Source organism: Lepidochelys kempii, chromosome 1 (assembly GCF_965140285.1).
Source record: "Lepidochelys kempii isolate rLepKem1 chromosome 1, rLepKem1.hap1, whole genome shotgun sequence".
NCBI classification, from domain to species: domain Eukaryota; kingdom Metazoa; phylum Chordata; order Testudines; family Cheloniidae; genus Lepidochelys; species Lepidochelys kempii.
In genome coordinates, this window is record NC_136380.1 from 62,419,247 (window position 1) to 62,441,972 (window position 22,726).

Here is a 22,726-nt window from a genome sequence, read left to right on the forward strand (position 1 = left end):
GTGTGCTGAATTACCATTGTGCATCTAAACATGATTTCCCTCTTTGATAGTCACTTTTGTTTCTTAGTGCATTTGTGTCTTGCTTAATTGAATATGAGTCAACAATGTGATGGAGCCTAATATCATTGTGGGGTGTATTAACAGGAGTGTTGTATGTAAGACACGGGAGGTAATTGTCCCACTCTACTCAGCATGGGTGAGGCCTCAGCTAGAGGACCTTGTCCACTCCTGAGTCCCACATTTTAGCAAAGATGTGGATAAATTGGAGAGAGGCCAGAGGCGAACAACAAAAAATGATAAAAGGTTTAGAAAACCTGACAGATGAGGAAAGATTAAAAATGGGCATGTTCAGTCTTGAGAAAAGAAGACTAAAGGGGAACCTTATGCCAGTCTTCAAATATGTTAAGGGCTGAACAGGGATCAATTGTTCTTCATGTCCTCAAAAGGCAGGACAAGAAGAAATGGGCTTAGTCTTGAAAAGGGAGATTTAGGTTACATGTTAGGAAAATCTTTCTAAGGCTATGACTACACTAGAGAGTTTACAGCGGTGCAGTTGCACTGATGCAGCCATGCCACTGTAAGCTCTCTAATTACTCCAGCCCCTGCGAGCAGCAGTAGCTATGTCAGTGGGAGAGCTTCTGTCCACACCGACACTTCAGTCCACCCAGCCGCTTAAAGTGGCATAAATGATGTCACTCGGGGATGGCCACTGAGCGACGTAACTTATGCCCACGTAAACTGTAGCGTAGCCATAGCCTAACTATATGGATAGTTAAATTCTGCAATAGGCTTCCAAAGGAGGTTGCGGAATCCACATCACTGAAGGGTTTCTAAGATCAGGTTGGACAAACACCTGGCAGGGACAGTCTATGTTTATTGGGTCTTGTCTCAACCCAGGGGGCTGGACTTGATGACCTCTTGAGATCCCTTCCAGCCCTACAGTTCTATGATTCTGTGATTTTAATATTTTAGGCTGTACCTAAAACAAATTGATCAGAATACACTTGAATGTAATGATCAGTGATCTCTCTGTGATAGAGGAAATTAGTCTGTCTAATTTTTGGAAGACAAAGGGAGAGATAAGTTGTAAGCTATTGAACTTTTTGTAACTGCACCATTAATGCCTAATAGCCTTTGGCAGCCATGAAATGCCTTTTTGTATTAGCTAGACCCAGTACTTTGGGGATATGCCTACGTGGCAGAAAGTGATACAGTTGGTGAAACTGTACCTCTGGGAACACATAATAGGATCCTTCCTGTGATATGCAAATCATTCTGCCAGGTTGCTGCATAAACAATTCATGGGAGAGGCAATGAGAGGTAGCTAAATCATTGGATCAAATACTGGAGATAAAATTAATCACTGGAAATGGGGGACATGCATAAAAAGAATGTTTTTGCTTTGCATTTTTTTAAAAAGAGAATTTAAATGTAATTCTACATAATTCTATTCTCAAAGTGTTTAATTGTATTAAAGAGTACATGACACATACTATAGCACAATTGTTACAGCTCAGATTAAAAACCAGCCTATAAATCTAACATATAAGTATAGTTTTCGGCAGAAAAGTGTTTATGAATCTAAGCAAGACTTTTATTGGACAGTCAGGAGTGCCTAACGCATAAGATTACCTTTTAAATAAGCATATTGCACCACAAATGTTAATATGGTTACTTTTCAGGCAGAAAATTAGCGTTGATTATATTTTTTTTAGTAATCTAAGCAATCCTGTCATTCCTATTCTAACCATGAGCAATAATCTCATGAGAAACTGTTCAGTCATATGCTGCCCTAGATCAATGTGCAGATATCTTATTGACATTAATGGGAGCTCTGTGCATAGATTTGGTCTGCTTGACTCAGGTTGCTTTATTTAACACTATACAAGAAAAGAATTTCAATTAATCACAGCCCTCCCCCCCCGCAAAAAAAAATGTTGTTGTTTCACAGATGCCACCCAAATCTTCACTGGCACTGTGTCCAATCATATTACTTTTCCATAGTGGTCCTTCCTTCCAAAAATTAGTCTCCCTTTAGCCATCTCCTGTGCCTGTTGCTCAGCTAAGGCTTTGTCTACACTGAAACCGGAATGACAAAAGTTTTGTCTTTCAGGAGTGTAAAAAACCTACACACCCGAACAACAAAAGTTTTGCTGACAAAAAGCGCCGATGTGAATGGTGCTATGTCGGCAGGAGACCTCTCCTGCCGCCAAAGCTACTGCTGCTCGTTGGGGTTGGAAGATTTTTGTCAGTGGGAGAGCTCTCTCCTGCCGACAAACAGCGGCTACACTGCGGCCCCTTTTAGCTGCACGGCTGTAGTGGCACAGCTGTGTCACTAAAAGGTGCCTCGTGTAGACATAACCTAAGATTTTATTCTCTCCCATTAAGTCAACAGAAAGACTCCCTTTGATTTCAATAGGATTTGGATCATGTCCCTAAGATCTTAGAGGGACATGAGTAGAAAACTGAGAAGGCAGCACTGAATTATCATGAGGCAAAGAAAATATTTTTTGTTTATGGTTTTCTTTTATTTTGTCATATAAGGGGAACAACATGCTAGGCAGAGGCATGGCCACATTATAAACAGATCTTGTATCGAGCAAATATGTAAGATTCTCTTCAATGTTTAATCGCTCATAAAAAACTGCCTCAGATTCTCTTCCAACAGGAACAATATCTCTTTGTTAGCAGTTGCTAAGGTATACTATAACAACAGAATTGGAAAATAAAAGGATTTGTCTTTAGACATTTTGAATTTGGATCTTTTTTCAGCCAACTCTCCAAGTATGCTGCAATTAATGAGAGCAGAGAGCAGGTCGTTCTCAGTAAAAGACTCACCAGTTTACACAGGAGGTTCTCAATTAAGTCAGTCACAGTTGCTGTGACATTGATTTTTTTGGAAGCCAGTTGCCAGAAACTGACCACTTTTAGGTTAGTAGTTTCCAGACCTGGTCAGAAAAAAGGTCTGGTATCATGTCTTTGGTTGCTTCAGAAAAGACAGTATTAGAAATCCCATAATGGGTATACTGTATCTCTTAATTTTGTATGGTGCTCAGACACGATGTTGCACTAAACAAGTAAATGAACAAGCTCATAAGGGAAATTCCTATTGAAAATCCCTTTAAATTGTGCTATCTGTTTAATTTTCTCTCCATCGAGCAGTATCAGATGTCAGAACCATTCTTGTTGCAGGGGAAATCAGTGACATAGAATCTTGGTATAGTCTAACTTAAACTGGTTTGTTTCATACTGTATTTATATCCTGTTTCTGGAACAGAGGAAGCTACAGACAGCACACAGACAATCCCCATCTTTCAGGCATCTCAGCCTAAATACCAGTGCCCAGTTCCCAGGGAGCAACTCTGCCCCAAGAATTGACTCTACTTAGACAGATGATGGTAGAGAGTAAACTGCCTTGCACCAAGTTACAGCTCCCCCAAAGAAACACCATCAGAAAACGAAAACCATCACTACCTTTCTACCATGACTGAAATCTTGTTTGCACACTGAGGAAAAACAAATACAAGACACTGTATCATTGCCATCTGGTGACCACTTCCATAACTATTATTGTGATTTGTTGTGTGTCAGAGATGTGCTTTGTAATATACAAGACAGAAAAATGGACAGTCTCTGTTCTGAGGAATTTGTAATCTAAACGACAAATCTACATAAAAAGTAAAATGAAGGTTTCTGCAAAAATTAATATTTTGTTTTATAATAAATAAGCATCAATAATAAATATAATAATGATATTAGTGCAAGGTTAAGGTTGCCCAAGTTAGCACTCAGAAGTCAGGAATTGCAAAAGTGAAGGTGGAATGCACATCTCTGACTCTACCTCTTGAGCAGATTTATCAAGATGAAGTCTAATTTTGTGATCACCTATTGTTTCCCAGACAATGCAATTAGGTGTTCTAAATTTTTATTTTGATTTTTACTAATTTTTGTCATTTGTTTTTGTTACACATTTTTACCAGAAATCAGTTGTTTCATTAAGAAATGAGAGAAATACAAAAGTTAAAAACAAACAAACAAATACCCATGCAGGCTTTTATAAATTATTTCATTTATCGTTTGCATCCTAGGTTCCCATATTTAACTAAACACCAAAAAAAACCCTGCTTTACCATAGTGCTGTTATGCATGACTAAGAAATAAACTTTAGATACAAGCTGTAATTTACAGCTGACAGAGTGTGAATTTCATTGGAAATCTCTTTAAAGGAAACTTGCAATTTCCCCACCTCTCCCAGTGTTCCTTGAAAAATTATGATAATTGCCTTTTTTGTTGTTGGTTACAGTGAAAACTACAGTCTCCCAATATAATACAGTGGAGGTTGTTATACAGGTGTAGATCAGGGGCCATGGAGTTAGGCATAATACATACATTAGTATAATATCTCTAGTAGGGCTGTTAAGAGTTTAAAAACGTTAATTGTGATTAATTGTGCTGCCAAACAACAATAGAATACCATTTATTTTAAATATTTTTGGATGTTTACTACATTTTCAAATATATTAATTTCAGTTACAACACAGGATACAAAGTGTACAGTGCTCACTTAATATTTATTTTTATTAGAAATATTTGCACTGTAAAAAACAAAAGAAACAGTATTTTTCAATTCACCTAATACAAGTACTGTAGTGCAATCTCTTTATCATGAAAGTTGAACTTACAAATGTAGAATTACATACAAAAAAAACCTGCATTCAAAAATAAAACAATGTAAACTTTAGAGCCTACAAGTCCACTCAGTCCTACTTCTTGGTCAGCCAATCGCTCAGACAAACAAGATTGGTTACAATTCGCAGGAGATAATGCTGCCTGCTTCTTGTTTACAATGTCACCTGAAAGTGAGAACAGGTGTTCTCACGGCACTGTTGTAGCCAGCATTGCAAGATATTTACATGCCAGATGCACTAAAGATTCATATGTCCCTTCATGCTTCAATCACCATTCCAGAGGACATGGGTCCATGCTGATGATGGGATCTGCTTGATAACGATCCAAAGCAGAGTGGACTGATACATGTTCATTTCCATCAACTGAGTCAGATGCCACCAGCAGAAGGCTGATTTTCTTTTTTGGTGGTTTGGGTTCTGTTGTTTCTGCATCAGAGTGTTGCTCTTTTAAGACTTCTAAAAGCTGCTTCACTCCTCGTCCCTGTGATGTTTTGGACGGCACTTCAGATTCTTAAACCTTGAGTCAAGTGCTGTAGCTATTTTTAGAAATCTCACATTGGTACCTTCTTTGTGTTTTGTCAAATCTGCTGTGAAAGTGTGCTTAAAATGAACATTTGCGGGGTCATCATCCAAGACTGCTATAACATGAAATATAAGGCAGAGTGCAGGTAAAACAGAGTAGGAGACATACAATTCTTCCCCCAAGGAGTACAGTCACAAATTTAATTGACGCATTCTTTTTTTCATGAGCATCATCAGCATGGAAGCATGTCCTCTGGAATGGTGGTGAAAGCATGAAGGGGCATACAAATGTTTAGCATATCTGGCACGTAAATACCTTGCAACACCGGCTACAAAAGTGCCATGTGAACACCTGTTCTCACTTTCAGGTGATATTGTTTGTTTTAGCGATTGGCAGAATAAGAAGTAGGACTGAGTCGACTTGTAGCTCTAAAGTTTTACACTGTTTTGTTTTTGAGTGCAGTTATGTAACCAAAAAAACTCTGCATTTGTAAGTTACACTTTCACAGTAAAGAGATTGCACTTCAGTACTTGTATGAGGTGAATTAAAAAATACTGTTTCTTTTGTTTATCATTTTTACAGTGCATATATTTTGTAATAAAAAATAATAATAATATAAAGTGAGCACCGTGGACTTTGTATTCTGTGTTGTAATTGAAATCAATATTGAAAATGTAGAAAAAATCCCAACATATTTAATAAATTTCAATTGGTATTCTATTGTTATAAGTGCGATTAATCGCGATTCATTTTTTTAATCGTGATTCATTTTTTTGAGTTAATCACATGAGTTAACTGTGATTAATTGACAGCCCTAATCTCTAGAAAAGACTGACAAACAGTGGGAGAAAGAAAGAATTATCCCATTTTTTCTGATGGGGGAACTGAAGTACAGAGATTAAATGACTTGCTCAAGTTCACTCAGGAATTTTAAGGCAGAGCTGGGAATAGAACCCAAATCTCTGGACTGGATTTTAGTCCAGGGCCTTATCCACAAGAGCATCCTTCCACTTCATAGTGAAGAAGAACGGAAGTCCATTATTGGTTTCATGCAAATTACAGTTCCAGCTAGCACAGAAGATGTTTAGTGACGGCAAAGGCCTATTATGTCATCAAGTCTTTCCCGCTCCAAGAAACATTGACACAATAATAAATGTGGACTGTCCAAACCACTCTACTTGCTGCTATTCCATTTTCACTTTCCTTGACCCAAAGCTCTGTCTCAGAATAGTCCTCTGCTGGAGGTCAAGAGGAAGGCCAGTGAGCTAGGTGAGTTTGGGGAAAACAGCTACACGGCACAGTTTCCTTCCTAGTTGCATCATTTATGTCATATGCATATTCATAGACTGAAGTCAGAATTTGGTCCCAGGAGAGCACTGGTAAAGAAGTTTATTAGATGACAATATAAATTAACAAGTCAAAAGCTATGAAAGTTACCACATTCATAGCTACAGGCCAAATGCTTTATTCATAATGTTGTAGTGGCATCATTAACAGTATGTTTGTTTAAAAAGTAACTAATATACTGTTTGTGACCCTCATTAATACATGTGTTAAGCAGAGTGTGCTGCTGGTTTACACTGGTTACATTCTGCTTTGTTTTCTTCCAGGCAGATTTCCATTGATTTTTATTGCCGTACCAAATGCTGTTTATGAATATGGGTAACTAATTGACCAAGGTTTCTCACAGTTACTTCTAGACTGGCTGTTCACCCTTCTTGAATAATGGTTCTTAGGAAGTTTTTGGCTTCACTGTTGATTCCAGGTTTTTCTGGTTGTATCGTGAAGACTGGAAATACTGGATTACAGGAAAAGAAATAAATAATTTGTGGTGTTATTATAAAACATGAATATAGTGCAGTAAATGTACACTGTACTTTACTAAAATAGAGACAGACACATTCCCTGCCTTGAAGAACTTATAACTCAAATAAGATAAACAAACATGCAAGACAGCACTTGGGGAAAGGGAGAGGATTATCAGTGAAAGGAAGGAGGGTGGATTGCTTGAAGGGAAGGGTGTTGCTGGTTATCACTAATGTTTTTTTATATTACAATAGTGTCTAAAGCTTCCAAATGAGACTGAGAACCTGTTGTGCTGGGTGCTGTACAAACACATTGTGAGAGGCTATCCTTCCCCAACAAGTCTAACTCGTTGAGACAGACAAAGGACAAAGAGAAGACAGAGACACACAGAGGTGAAGTAACTTGCCCAGGTTTGGACAGCAGCTATGTGCTAGAGCTGTGATCAGACTCCTTATCCAGTGTGCTCTCTGGTGGAGATATTTGGATGAGAGAGGGGCTATTGGCAGATCAGGCCAGGGAAAGTGCCTCAGATGTGAATTCAGGAAGCCAAGAGTGTACAAAAAAGAAAACTGGAAAAATAAATTGAGGGGGATGGGAGGCATGCAGGGAAGGGGTGAGATGGGGAGTAGGGAATATAAAATTGGTGAGGTTATGTAAGGCCTTACAGGTGAAGACAAGGATCCTGAATGGGCTGTGACAAGAGTCAGTGGATGGATTCAAAGAGGGTGTGGCATAGGTGAGTGGAAGAGACTCAGAGCTTTTCTTTTAATGGATTTTATCACCAGAAACGTTGACTTAAAAACTATCTCCCAGCATCTCTCTTAGCAGGCTTTGTACGGAGAACATGTGATGCTGTCACATAAAGTTTGGATTGCTATGAACCTGGGGTGGCTGTATTGGCACAGTGACAAAGGCACAAATGAGTTATGCCAAATTAGAACCAAAATAATATCACATGAAACCACCATGTACTTCTGAGTATGCCACAGATTTTATAGAAAAAAAGTATTTTAGAAATTTTTAAAGAATTTAATTGTCATTTATTAATTCAAACCCCTCTGTCTGTAAAGCCAGGATGCCTTAGATCTAGGAGTTCAATTATACAGGACTTGGAGGCAGAGAGAAATGATAATGAATACATTTTAGAAACCTCTAAAAATTACTTAAATTAGCTTTTCCATACATAATGTTGCTATGTGAAGCTAAGCTATCTCCTAGTCTTCCAGGGCGAGAAGCAAGTGCTGTGTGTTCACAGCTGGAATCTCTTCTTTTCAGTGATGTTAAAACTCCTGTTTCTAGCCCCAATGGGTTGTGAGATACTGGATTATAAATTTGTCACAGGTGCAGGAGTGACTATGGGCAGTTACACATCAGTCCAGTTTAATTTTGTAGGTGTTGGGTGTGGGAGGATTTCACACTGTGTCAAGGTGGGAATAGCAGAAATGTTCTGTGGTAGGTCAAGTTTTTAAAAAAACGGAGTCTGAAACTTTTTTGAAATAGCTGTGGTAAGAATGGATTAATGGACAGAATGTGGTATGGTGAGCAAAGGCATGTGATAAGTGCAATTTATTACATAGGGATCCCCACAACTACATATATATAGAGAGAGAAAGAATATATCTGATTTTTTTGTATTAAATGGCATTGGTGAAGAGTCTAAACTCAGCTTATCAGTATAATTCAGTCTTTCAAAGGAAGCGGTGAAAGCCATGTTGCTTGAGACATCCCAAGCCAGACTCGAAATGTATTGGGCTATAGGGAACATTGCCCTAGATCATCCCCTCCAGCAGGAAGCCCTGTGAGAAGAGGCTGTGGTGAGGAAATCTCCGTGAGGTTCCCTTCATAGAGATTCCCTACCCCCACCCTATGTTATCCTGCCAAGTCAGCACAATTGACCTCTTCCTACAATTCTGGTAGATTCCCAAGAAGCCAGCGCAATCCATTTGGAGGCCCTGGATCTCCAAACTGCTGGTGCCACCACCATTGCTCCCACAGCAACGGAACCAGGCTACCTGGGCGCCCCCTTGAGCACCTTGTTCCCTAGATTACTTCTGTGCCTTGCAGGCAGTGGTCTATGCAGTAAGGATAATACAGTCCTGGGCTGTATTTTTTTCTGACTAATTTCTATCAGGTTGTGGAGAGGCCTCCTCAGGGCCAAGCGGTCAGAGGAAGGTATAGTGATGGCAGCTAAGCCGTCTTTCCATATGAAAAAGAGAGAGATGCATCTTGAAGCTCCAGTCTTTGAGAGAACAACCTGGCCAAGTGACAGTGGACTGGACTAGATGACCTGCTAGGCCTTTTCTTTTAATATTTCTATGGTTTTTTAATATTTCTTAAGTTTTTTATACCTATTTTCTCACTTGCTTTCTTATTTGAAAGTGAGACTATTCAAGTAAGAAAGATTTTTTCCCCAAACATGCCTCTGGTATAGAAGCCTCCAGTCGTACACAATACAGTCATTTCTGTTACTATATTTTATTTCCCCACTGTAAGACAGGGTGCTGTATGTGCTCCCTTTATTGTTTGAAGTATTGATTTGAGGAATGTCATATTTGTAAAAAAAAAAAAAGCATTTTGAGGACCTTGGATGAAAAGCAGCATTATATTTTTTAAAACATGATCATTATAATTTGATTCGAAAATGTCAGAAGCCTCAAATATATATTTATTTACATATGTACGGCTTAAAAAACTGCAATAGGAAATGGTGAAATGGTATAATATATTCTGTAAGCATTCTTCCTCTGAAACGGAAGGCACACAATCAGCAATTTAAAATCAGCTCCTAGACAAAGTGGAAAAACAGAGACCACCAATGGCACTTTGTATCTGAGCAGTATCCAAATTTGCTTTTTATCATTAGTTCACTGCATTGCTAGCTTGCAAACTTGCTTTTTTCCAGATAATTTTAGTCCTGCATATGCTTTTGTTATCCCTAAGCTGGACTTCTATAATGTCTTGCTTATTGTGTCTCCAGAATCTGTTATTTACAGACTTCAGTGTATTCAGGCTGCAGCTGCTAGGATTCTCACAAAAGAACAAGCACATTTGTAACCTGTTAAGACCTTACATTGGTTGCCTGTGAAGTTCTGGCTTGGATTAAAAAAATGTTGCTGAGTGACTTTTAAAACAACATTACAAAGGAACACCTATTTATCTCACAGATCTTTGTTTTATTTTTACATTCCTGAAATCTTCCCGTGTTCTACTTTCTGGAGGAAATCTGGCCTTTGTGTGTTCCAGATATTATCTTCAAAAACTGCTGAGCCAAAACATTTAGACACGTAGCATCCTGAAGGAGCAATTCTTCCAGATGATATGTTGTGTGAAAATTGGCTTTGCTAGATTTCAGAGTAAACTGAAAATACGTTGTGACTTTCTCTCAGTTGTCTTAGGTCCATTGACATAATTATGATTTGTGGTTTGACTGCAATGCAATCATTACTGGTGTAAATGCTCATATGTGAGTATGCAAATATATACATATATATATATATATATATATACATATACAGAAACATACATTGTACATACAAGATGTAAAGTGAAGTGTTGTTATATGATAACTTTCATTTTGTGAGTTTATAGGATTACATAATTTTCCAGTGGCCGAGTTGGGAGTGAGTAATGGTATCATAATTCATCCCAAATGATTGAAAATCAAAAGAATAATTTCATTTCTCACCATTTTAATTCTATAAATATACCTCCAGTATTCATTGTGTATATAAGTTCCTGTTTCCCGAAGACTTATATTCTTATACACCTGCCAGTTGCAATAACAGATTGTGCTGCACTCAACCTCAAAAAAGTTCATCTCCTTATTGCTTTATGGTTTGAAGACTGGATCTTCCATAATGGGCACCCTTTGGTCAACCAAACATTGTTGTAAGATCCAGATTTTGAAGTGCTTAGCATCCATAACTGCAACCAAATTTTAAAAAGAGTTTAGCTGCTGTCTGGTGCCTAAAGAAGGGCCAGATTTTCAAAAATGCTCTGGCCACTATTTTGGGGGCCTCCTATGTTTTATGTACCCAAGTGTGGAGGAAAAGTGGTAGCAGTTTTTTGGCACAGAAGGATATTGTTCATTTCATTTTAGGCATTTTCAAACCCTTTGAATTTCAGAGCACAGATGGGTTTGGAGTTTTCAAAATATACAAAAATGCAGAAAGGCACCTTCACTTGAAATGCTACACTCATGAAATTAAGAGTAGAAGCCAGAGTGGTACAGAAGTCATCTCTGAAATGTTTCTTCTGTGTACTGAAGGCAAGAAGGCTGGGATGATAGGGAGAGAGAAAATTCTGTCGTGATGTTGGCTGCAGCTGCTAATGCTTTCTCTTTCTCCAAGTTCCTTCCTCCAAAGATGATCAAGTAGATATTTAACACATGTAGTGAGCAGTGTGGTCTAACTTTTTTTTTTTTTAAGCAAACTCTGTAGCGAGGGTTTTCAGCTTTCTAATTGCAGAAAACTAAACACCCTTGCCCCACCCCACCCCTACCCCAACGCCCCGCCCCACCCCTTCTCTGAGGCCCTGTCCCCTGTTCACTCCATCCCCGCTTCCCTCCATCGCTTGCTCTCCCCCACCCTAACTCACTTGCTTATTTTCACCAGGCTGGGGCAGGGGGTTTGGATGCAGGAAGGGGTGAGGGCTCTGGCTGGGGGTGTGGGCTCTGGGGTGGGGCCGAGGATGAGGGGTTTGGGAGGGGGTGAGGGCTCTGGCTGGGGGTGCGGGCTCAAGGATGGAGCCAGGGATGAAGTTTTGGGGTACAGGAGGGGGCTCTGGGCTGCGGCAGGGGGTTGGAGTGTGGAAGGGCATGTAGGGCTCTGGCTTGGGGTGCAGGCTCTGGGATGGGATAGAGGGTTGGGGTGCAGGGCAGGGTTGAGTGCCCCAGCTGGGAGTGTGGGATGGGGCTAAGTCCTGGGGCAGGGCATTGGGGTGTAGAAGGAGATGCAGTCTCCAGGAGGGAATTTGGATGCAGAAGTTGGAGTGCAGGCTTCAAAAGGATCTAATTTGGATATGGATAGAGCCCTTTTTAATGTTTTTAATAAAGTAAATACTAATGGAAACTGTGTGATCATGGGAGACTTTAACTTCCCAGATATAGACTGGAGGATGAGTGCTAGTAATAATAATAGGGCTCAGATTTTCCTAGATGCGATAGCTGATGGATTCCTTCAACAAGTAGTTGCTGAACCGACTAGAGGGGATGCCATTTTAGATTTGGTCTTGGCGAGTAATGAGGATCTCATAGAGGAAATGGTTGTAGGGGATAATCTTGGCTCAAGTGATCATGAGCTAATTCAGTTCAAACTGAATGGAAGGATTAACAAAAATAAATCTGCAACTAGGGTTTTTGATTTCAAAAGGGCTGACTTTCAAAAATTAAGGAAATTAGTTAGGGAAGTGGATTGGACTGAAGAATTTATGGGTTTAAAGGTAGAGGAGGCCTGGGATTATTTTAAATTAAAGCTGCAGAAGCTATCGGAAGCCTGCATCCCAAGAAAGGGGAAAAAATTCATAGGCAGGAGTTGTAGACCAAGCTGGATGAGCAAGCATCTTAGAGAGGTAATTAAGAAAAAGCAGAAAGCATATAGGGAGTGGAAGAAGGGAGGGATCAGTAAGGAAAGCTACCTTATTGAGGTCAGAATATGTAGGGATAAAGTGAGACAGGCTAAAAGTCAAGTAGAGTTGGACCTTGCAAAGGGAATTAAAACCAATAGTAAAAGGTTCTATAGTCATATAAATAGGAAGAAAACAAAGAAAGAAGAAGTGGGACCGCTAAAAACTGAGGATGGAGTGGAGGTCAAGGATAATCTAGGCATGGCCCAATATCTAAACAAATACTTTGCCTCAGTCTTTAATAAGACTAAAGAGGATCTTAGGGATAATGGTAGCATGATAAATGGGAATGAGGATATGGAGGTAGACATCACCATATCTGAGGTAGAAGCGAAACTCAAACAGCTTAATGGGGCTAAATCGGGGGGCCCAGATAATCTTCATCCAAGAATATTAAAAGAATTGGCACAAGAAATTGCAAGCCCATTAGCAAGAATTTTTAATGAATCTGTAAATTCAGGGGTTGTACCATATGATTGGAGAATTGCTAACATAGTTCCTATTTTTAAGAAAGGGAAAAAAAGTGATCCAAGTAATTATAGGCCTGTTAGTTTGACATCTGTAGTATGCAAGGTCTTGGAAAAAATTTTGAAGGAGAAGGTAGTTAAGGACATTGAAGTCAATGGTAAATGGGACAAAATACAACATGGTTTTACAAAAGGTAGATCGTGCCAAACCAACCTGATTTCCTTCTTTGAGAGAGTAACAGATTTTTTAGATAAAGGAAACGCAGTGGATCTAATTTATTTAGATTTTAGTAAGGCGTTTGATACTGTGCCACATGGGGAATTATTAGTTAAATTGGATAAGATGGGCATCAATAGGAAAATTGAAAGGTGGATAGGGAATTGGTTAAAGGGGAGACTACAACGGGTCCTACTGAAAGGTGAACTGTCAAGTTGGAGGGAGGTTACCAGTGGAGTTCCTCAAGGATCAGTTTTGGGACCAATCTTATTTAATCTTTTTATTACTGACCTGGGCACAAAAAGTGGGAGTGTGCTAATAAAGTTTGCAGATGATACAAAGCTGGGAGGTATTGCTAATTTAGAGAAGGACAGGGATACCCTACAGGAGGATCTGGATGACCTTGTAAACTGGAGTAATAGGAATAGGATGAAATTTAATAGTGAGAAGTGTAAGGTCATGCATTTAGGGATTAATAACAAGAATTTTAGTTATAAGCTAGGGACGCATCAACTAGAAGTAACGGAGGAGGAAAAGGACCTTGGAGTATTGGTTGATCATAGGTTGAGTATGAGCTGCCAATGTGATATGGCTGTGAAAAAAGCTAATGTCGTCTTGGGATGCATCAGGAGAGGTATTTCCAGTAGGGATAAGGAGGTTTTAGTACCGTTATATAAGGCACTGGTGAGACCTCACCTGGAATACTGTGTGCAGTTCTGGTCTCCCATGTTTAAGAAGGATGAATTCAAACTGGAACAGGTACAGAGAAGGGCTACTAGGATGATCCGAGGAATGGAAAACTTGTCTTATGAAAGGAGACTCAGGGAGCTTGGCTTGTTTAGCCTAACTAAAAGAAGGTTGAGGGGAGATATGATTGCTCTCTATAAATATATCAGAGGGATAAATACCAGAGAGGGAGAGGAATTATTTAAACTCAGTACCAATGTGGACACAAGAACAAATGGATATAAACTGGCCACTAGGAAATTTAGATTAGAAATTAGACGAAGGTTTCTAACCATCAGAGGAGTGAAGTTTTGGAATAGCCTTCCGAGGGAAGTAGTGGGGGCAAAAGATCTATCTTGCTTTAAGATTAAACTCGATAAGTTTATGGAGGAGATGGTATGATGGGATAACATGGTTTTGGTAATTAAATATTCATGGTAAATAGGCCCAATGGCCTGTGATGGGTTTTTAGATGGGGTAAGATCCAAGTTACCCGGGAAAGAATTTTCTGTAGTATCTGGCTGATGAATCTTGCCCATATGCTCAGGGTTTAGCTGATCGCCATATTTGGGGTCGGGAAGGAATTTTCCTCCAGGGCAGATTGGAAGGCCCTGGAGGTTTTTCGCCTTCCTCTGTAGCATGGGGCATGGGTCACTTGCTGGAGGATTCTCTGCTCCTTGAGGTCTTCAAACTACAATTTGAGGACTTCAATAGCACAGATATAGGTGTGAGGTCTTTTTTAGGAGTGGTGGGTGAAGTTCTGTGGCCTGCATTGTGCAGGAGGTCAGACTAGATGATCATAATGGTCCCTTCTGACCTAAATATCTATGAAAAAAAAAAAGGGAGTTTGGGTGTGGGAGGGCTGGGGAAGGAGGTTGGGGATTAGGGCATGGGAGAGGGTTTGGGTGCGGGCTCCGGCTGGACTACACTTATCTCTGGTGGCTCCCGGAAGCGACTGGCATGTCCCTCTGCCTTCTAGGCAAAGGGGCGGCACAGGGCTCTGCTGCGTGCTTCCCCCCCACACAGGCAACACCTCCACAGCTCCCATTGGGGTGGGGGCAGCATGGGGGATCCCATGGTCATCCCTCTGCCTAGGAGACGGACATGCTGGCTGCTTCTGGGAGCCACACGGAGCCAGGTAGGGAGCCTGCCAGCCCCGCTGCACTGGCAGCGCTGCCAACTGGAGTTTTAATGGCCCAGTCAGCAGCTGACCGGAGCTGCCAAAGTCCCTTTTCGACTGGGTGTTCCGGTCGAAAACCAGACACCTGGCAATCCTATCTGCAGCTCTACTAATCCGTAAATAAAAGCAGCAGCAGAGGGAGACTAGCTGAAAGTGTGTGGTATGTTGAAAACACCCTGACCTGTTTGGTAAATAGCCTGTATTTTTGCCTTATCAGGAGGTGCAGTGACTGATCTAATGTCCAATATCTTATGAATCACACTGTGTGTTGTCCATCAGTTCGGCTATGACATTTTCATGCTCTCTCTTTTTGTGGATTCTGGAGTGACTCTGAAGTCCAAAGGGTGACGCACATGCTCGTGAGCAGATTGGGAGACAGTCATTGGTGAGCGTCTTGGTAGCTGTAGCAGTAGTATGACACTTTTCCCTTGCAGTTGACAATCGATTATTTCTATCCTCTTCAAAGGCTTGGAAAGCTCTGAGTGATGTGTGCTGCCAGGCTGATCTATTTAACGCAGCTTTCTCAAGATCATCTGGTTTTATTGCACCAAAGTGTATGCTGTTGTCAATGCTGTCCTTGTAGTGCTTTCTGGGGCGGTCTTGATTCTGGTGTCCTTGTGCCAGTTCTCCATAGAAAATTTTTCTGGGGAGTCGATGTTCAGGCATCCTAATGATGTGTCCAACCCAGCATAATTGGGCTTTTATCAGCATGGCCTCGATGCTTATGGAATTTGAATTTTCGAGAATCTCTTGCATTAAAATCGCCTAGGATGATTAGTTTGTCACTTTGTGGTGTTGACTTGATGAGCAAGTCGAGATCAGATTAGAACCGTTCCTTAGCATCGTCAGGGCTTGTTAAGGCAGGCTGGGAGCATATGCACTGATGATGGTAGCAAATCGTGACTTATTTAGTGGTAACCGGAGTTTCATGAGTCTTTTGTTAATGCCTATTGGAAAGTCTTCAAGACATTGCAAGAGTTTTGGTCTTAATGGCAATTCCCACTCCAAGGATTCTATCTTTGTGTGGTTCTTGTCCCTTCCAATAGAAGGTATGACCCCCAGCCAGTTCTGTAATAATGCCCTCATCTGCCAATCTAGTTTCGCTGAGTGCTGCAATGTCAATGTCATACCGGACTAGCTTTTTTGAAAGGAGAGCTGTTCTTCTTTCTAATCGAGAGGTATCATCTTTGTCTATAATAGTCCTGATGTTCCAAGCAGTAATCTTTAGTGCTTTTTTAGTTATCTTTACTTTTCGACCATTTTGAGGATGATCCGCCAGCCGCAGTAAGCTGGCCGGATTTAATTTGGGCTGGGAATGTTTGAGGCACCTTTTCCAGCTGCTTCCCTTACAAAGGGAGAGCAGTGCAATCCTAAAAAGGGATGCTTTGTTACCTGGGTTGTTGCCGAGCTTCCTGGGTCAGGAATGGGCAACCAATGTCCCAGGCTGCTTGCATGCAGGCTTGGTGCTACAACTGCCAGTAATCATCTTCACCTGTTGCTTTGCCACTCCCCCATTGCCACAGGACGTTTAAAGAGAGATGTGCATTGAATGACGTGTGTGTGAAGTTCATTAAAGAGTCATTGCACTGGGACAATCCTATTCTCTCAGCTGCTGAAGCTTGGCCCAGTGGCACAAAGACTGTTATAACTGGAGGCTTCTTTAGCTGCAGTGGATAGCCATGTAGTGCCCCATCATGCCTTTCGCCTTCCATAATATGTTGCTGCACTGCTTTTCAAGCCGTTGGACCAACATATGGTCTCTTTCACCTTAACTACCATAACAGTCTTTGTATGCTTGGGAGGGGAATCCCTAAATCACCGTCAGTTTCCACATTTCCGGTTATCCTCATCTAGTTTAGCCCGCCTGCCAAGGTGGTTTACTGGGGTGTGGCCGCTGTCGCATACTTACAGCTACTTGGAGCCACAGGTGAGAGCTGGGTGTACAGTGAGGACCAGAGAGGAAAAGAACCGCTCAAGGACTCCAGCAATTTGGATCACTCAAAGGTACTACCTCTCCCATGCACCCCATACACCCCTATGAATCACAGTGGATGGAAACAAATGCTATAGACCTTTGGAAAGGTTGGAAATCCAGCTTGATCTGGTGGCTCATAAGATATCAGACCTTGAAAAGAGTCACATCATTCTGTCCACCCTCTTGCCTTTTAATCCACCTGATTACAGTGGCTACTGTCTTTAGAACTGTTAATCAGCATCAGTGATGTTTATTATCTGAAAACTTGTAATCCTCATTTTTGGAAAGTTGATATCATCAATCCCCTCCTTGAGGCATGTAGTGATCACAGAAGTTACAGAGAGGTGAAGGGACTTGCCCGAAGTCACACAGCAGGTCAGTGGCAGAGGGTGGAATAGATCCTTCTCTCGACTACCCGGTCCAGTCCTCATTGCCTCTGAAATTGCTGGCATATTTGGTTGACCATTTTACCCGGGCATTCTGCTAGCAGTTTTGACAGTAGGGAGTTTAATTTGCTTTGTCATATTGCAATTCAATTGTCTGGGGTGTTATGGATATCTAAAGGGTAGGGTTTTAACTTAGCAATCTGTTTTGTTATTGAATTAGTTTTATGTTGTGTTAATCTCTTTGTCTCATGGCATTCATTGACTGTGATAATTGATGCACAATATATAACCAAGTTCTGTATTCACTTGGGTAACTGCATTCAATTGCCTGGTATAAAATATGAGTACTAAGTACAATCTGCTATGACTGAGAAGCTCTCATTGGAATGGACTTGTCGGCACTTTATCTTCCTGACAGCCTGTCTGAGGAAAGTCTAAAAGTCTCCCACAGCCCACCATGTAAGGATGGAGCATGGATATTTGCTTTGTGACTATGAAAAGAGAGATTGCCATAATTATTCTGTGGTCTTTTTAGAGTTCTGTTTGTGTTTACTGCATTGGGCATTAATACTGTGTTAATTGGAAGCTCCATAAAAATAAAAAATATACAGAAAGCTTTCTCCAATTTTCTCCTCTGTATTATTTTTAGGGCTAGATTCAGCTCAGTGGAGATACTGATCTGAATAAAGTTACTCATGCGCATGAGTGTTTGCAGAATCAGAACATTTATTTTGAATGCCTTCATGTTACTAATATTTAAAAGATCATCAATTGGTTTAAAATCATGGGCCAGCTCCTCTGCTGAGGGAAAACAGCCTCGCTCCCCAGGAACTCAATGGAACTATGCTGGTTTACATCAGGAGAGGATCTGTCCCCAAACAGTCTTAAACAAATTTCCCTCCCTATCTTATGAGTATCACCTTTAATTGTTAAAAGGGGGAGAATTTTTGAAAATTGAATACAGTTTTCATCCTTTATATCTGTTTGCTTGTTGCATTGCATACAGTGTGGTCAGTGAAAATAAAATAGTCCGCTTCACTTTTGTTTCTGGTTTGTATGACTTTCTAGCTCTGGTGCAGAGCAATTCTGCAGTGTTCGTGTGGCAAAAACTGCAGGGAAATATTTAAAGCCAGACAAAACCTTTTATTAAAAAAATCAAACTTTTCTTTTACTATTATGATTTGTAAAACTATTTTTTTTACAAAACCTAAATGTTGAGTCTAAACTGACTGTTGAGTGTCTCTATAAGATTATTTTATGCAATATCATTTTGCATAATGTTAATGCAATGTAAGAATTTTTCTCCCATAAAGATTCTGTACTGAGAAAGAAGAACAGATCAATATCTTGTATCGTACCAGCACTATTCTCAATACTATAGCTACAGTTTTGTCAATGCTGCCATTATATATCAATTTTTGGGTGGAGTTTCTTTAAGGATTTTTAGAATTAGTAGTTTCTAACTCCAGAGTCCAGTCCTGTGCTTCTCTTTTGCATCTGTCACCAGTTTAATGTACATCATTTTGCAGAATGTTCAACAAGGAGCTTCGGTGCACAGATTTGTTATTCAGCTCTATTTCACTGACAAAATAGCCTGCAGCAATTCTTGGTTAGAGGAGATCAGTTCAGCTTCAGGCTTTGGCTTTTTGTCTTTCACCCTTCCTGCGGCTATTTTCTTCTTCTTAGCGTATGTGCAAGTGCCTCAGGTGGCACGTGATCAGGATTCATCACCGAATTTGGTCTGCTGGTTGGATCATTAGTTTCCCTGGCCCGGGTACTGACAGGGAGCATGTCATTAATGTCCAGCTGGTCAGGGAGAAAGCAAAGCATCCCTGAGCTACGTGGGAGACGCTATGGGCACTTTAAAACCAGGAGTTCCCCAGATTCATAACCAGAACTAGTGATACTGTTCAATAAGCGAATCACAAATATTTTCATGAATTAACACAATGCATTTCCTTTGCTGTTATTTGTGCAGTGATATTATTCATTTTCTGCAACTCGTGGTTTATTCAAGAAAATGTTCATAAACCCCCAAAGTTTCAGGCATTTTAGCATGAGTGGTGATTTGCCACTCATCCTTCTACTGCCACTCATCATTCTACTGTTTAAAATTTCTCTTGTCCAGTCAAGAAGCAGAAGCCATACTCAAGTGATTTAGCTGACCAGCAGTGCATCCCAATAACACGTGGTAAAAGACACTGTCAAAACAAATAGTTTGCAAGCTGCCAATAGGCAGAAATTTGTTTACTTAAAATGTTCAGCATTTACTTGTGAAGAGTAACACATGTAGAAGTCAGGATTGAATTGTGAATGATTCATAAAAAGGAAAGAGGATGTACTGAATGTCAGATAACTTATTGACTGCAAATAATTCGACCAGCTCTAACTTTGAAATGGATGTTAGTGGCCAAAAATTTGTCCTCTGAGGCAGATGAAGGAGCTAAATATGGATTTAAGAAGCTGCAGTTTAGGCAACCACTTTTCAACATCTCAATATGTAGCTTGCTTGATGAAAGCCACCTGCTGTTCAGAGAATCCTGTGACCTCTGGCCAGTGTTTTTGGTAAGTAGTGATTGTACATAAAATGTCAGTGTTATCATAGCACAATAAAGACGTGACATAGCAAGGTCAAATAGTGAAATATGATAAATATTGAGATTTTAAGGAGACCCAGCGTGCCCCAGAACAAAATATGTTTTAACTTAGTAAAAGTGCCCATTTGTAAGTTACAACATATTATAAATGTGCAGAGTTAACTGATTACATTACGTGATTTTTTTTTTTTTACCTGTATGGCTTTTAAGGTGATCACCTTTATATGACATGAGTTGTAATTATAGCTCCATGCCTCTGCATTACTTATGGGAGGGAGGCCATTTGTACAACCATGTTAACCTTTCTGGTTTATATTATATTCACATAATATTAGAAGATAAAAGTGTGGGGAGAATTAATCTAAAATATAGTCTAATCACTTTTATTATGTCTTTTCTAAAGATGAAATATTGAGCTTAACAAACTGGAAACCACACGCTTAATGTCTCTTAAGTAATTTTCATAAAGAAAATGAGCTCCAAACTATTTTCCAAAAAGGCACCTAAAATTTTTTCTCAAACCCACATTTACACTTATGTGTGTTTGGTTGTTTACATAAACATTTTGTCTGTGCAGTTAGCCTTTAGCCCAAACAAATGTGAGATTTGCACATTCAAATTCTCTATATGCATTTTTGGATTCTCTTTTGCAAATCTTATCCTTAAAGCCTCCTTTTGCTTCCAGTGAAATGAATTCCAAAACTTCAGCTGACTTCTGTGATGAAAGACTAGGGACTTAAGGTTTGAACCAGCCAAGCACAATTAAATCAATGGGAATTTTTCCATTGACTTCAATGAGCTTTGGATCAAGCCTTTAGTGCTCTTACACAGCAGTGAAGCAATCATGACAGACTGTAAAGGCTCCAAAAAACCCACTGCAGTCTGTTACATAAGTAATGCATAAAAGGCCTAAAATAGGCTTAGATATGTGCTTATCTCAAGCAAAATAAATATTGCTCTCTCTACCGTAAGAATTTGAAGGTGCTGTTATAATCAAAGTTGTCACCTCTCAGTTTGGTTACATGCTTTATTTTCCTTTTCTTCAAATCCTTTTAATTATCAGAAATACGCAGACAAATAAGAGTCACAGACAAAAGAAATTATCTTTATTGCAACCTTTCATGTTGCAACAGAAACCTGACAAAAGCAAAGACATTTCAGATGGAGGCTGGATGTGCCCCCATTCCTTCACATTGGTGTCACTTTGTGGGCTCAGGATATTGTGTTTGTTAAAGAAAGTATGTCTTCCTTAACATTGCAAGCCCTTCCTGGTTAGTGTTCCACTCTTAAAGTTATTCCTTCGCCTGGAAACATATTTAACAGCAACTGTTTCCTCGAAACTCACAACATCAATTAATTTTTAACTTTTAAAAAAATTCATATGCGCCCAAGTATGTCCTTTCAATTGATGCCGGCATGCCGAGGTGGCTGTGCAGGTACTGATAAAACCTAATTTGTGAAGGCTTTTCAGCCAGAGGCAAGACATCCGATAGGTTCATACATGGGCACCATTTATTCAGTAAGCAAGAATCCAGGTTAGTTGAAACTCCTTCACTAACACCTGATGAAGGTGTACAATTGAACTGGATTTGGAGATCCAACTGTGAGTAGATAGGAACTTCATATAGATTTCAGTCAGGGCATGCTATTTTGAAATTAGACTTTAAAATCAGCATTTAATATCTGATTACTTGTTTTTTCTTGCAGCGCCTAATGAACTGTGTGTGGAGTCTGCATTCAGTGACAGACATATTTTCCCATTGCAAGATGTTATTAATACAGTAGTGGATACGTTCCTACTTGAAGTCAGTCAGCGACAAAAGGAACCAGTTTAAACGATGGCTGCTGGTAAGCTTCTGCACTATGCAGTGGCCACCAAAAATATTGTTGCTAAAACGATTAGTGATAAGTAACTTTTGTTTTCAAATGGAACTTAATAATCTTTTTCCTAAGATAAGTAAAATTGGTGTGACCTCTTTTTACATACAGTTGCCTAAAAAATGTCTTTAATGTTTCTTTAATAAACTACCCGGTACATGTCATGAGAAATGTGTCCCTTCTTTGAATATGTGGAAATTTCATGCTGTGTATTTCCATAGAAACATTTGCCATTGATTAGGTAGTCTTAAATTATAAGCTCTTTTGAGCAGGATCGTATCTTCTCTTACTGCTATACAGCACCTAGTAATTTTATGGGTGCTCCAAAAAGATGTATCATAATAATAAAAAAGTTGATTATTTTTGATGAGATTTATTTATGTCTCAAACACCCTTTTTTCTGTTACAATTTGTGGCATATTGACTTTTAAACTCAGAATTTGTTTCTTTTACCACAGCCGCTGATGGTTTGGGAAGTACAACTATAGATACCACACAACTTAATATGTCAGTCACTGATCCAACAGCTTGGGCCACCGCTATGAATAACCTCGGGATGGTTCCAGTAGGATTAGCTGGACAACAGCTTGTGACAGGTAAGATTTCTGTTAGAGATTTGTTGCATGTGTCTATGGATTTTTTTCAGTCTTTTTATAAACGT

At 39.8% G+C, this 22,726-nt stretch overlaps 1 protein-coding gene across 20 annotated transcripts in view; it reads left to right on the forward strand.

The window, feature by feature from the left end:
* Positions 1 to 22,726, forward strand: part of ENOX1 (ecto-NOX disulfide-thiol exchanger 1) — a 506,538-nt gene that overhangs the window by 300,267 nt on the left and 183,545 nt on the right. For 12 of the 20 annotated variants that reach the window (XR_012159113.2, XR_012159112.2, XM_073345386.2 and 9 more), the window contains 2 exons: positions 21,895 to 22,035; positions 22,524 to 22,661. Coding sequence is in view for 18 of the 20 variants with exons in the window: in XM_073345386.2 (XP_073201487.1) it covers positions 22,026 to 22,035; positions 22,524 to 22,661 (148 nt within the window). In the remaining 2 variants the exon portion in view is untranslated. Of the gene's footprint in view, positions 1 to 7,292; positions 7,410 to 21,631; positions 21,791 to 21,894; positions 22,036 to 22,523; positions 22,662 to 22,726 lie in introns of those variants that run through there. The other 8 variants (XM_073345396.2, XM_073345325.2, XM_073345336.2 and 5 more) reach the window with 4 other exon arrangements.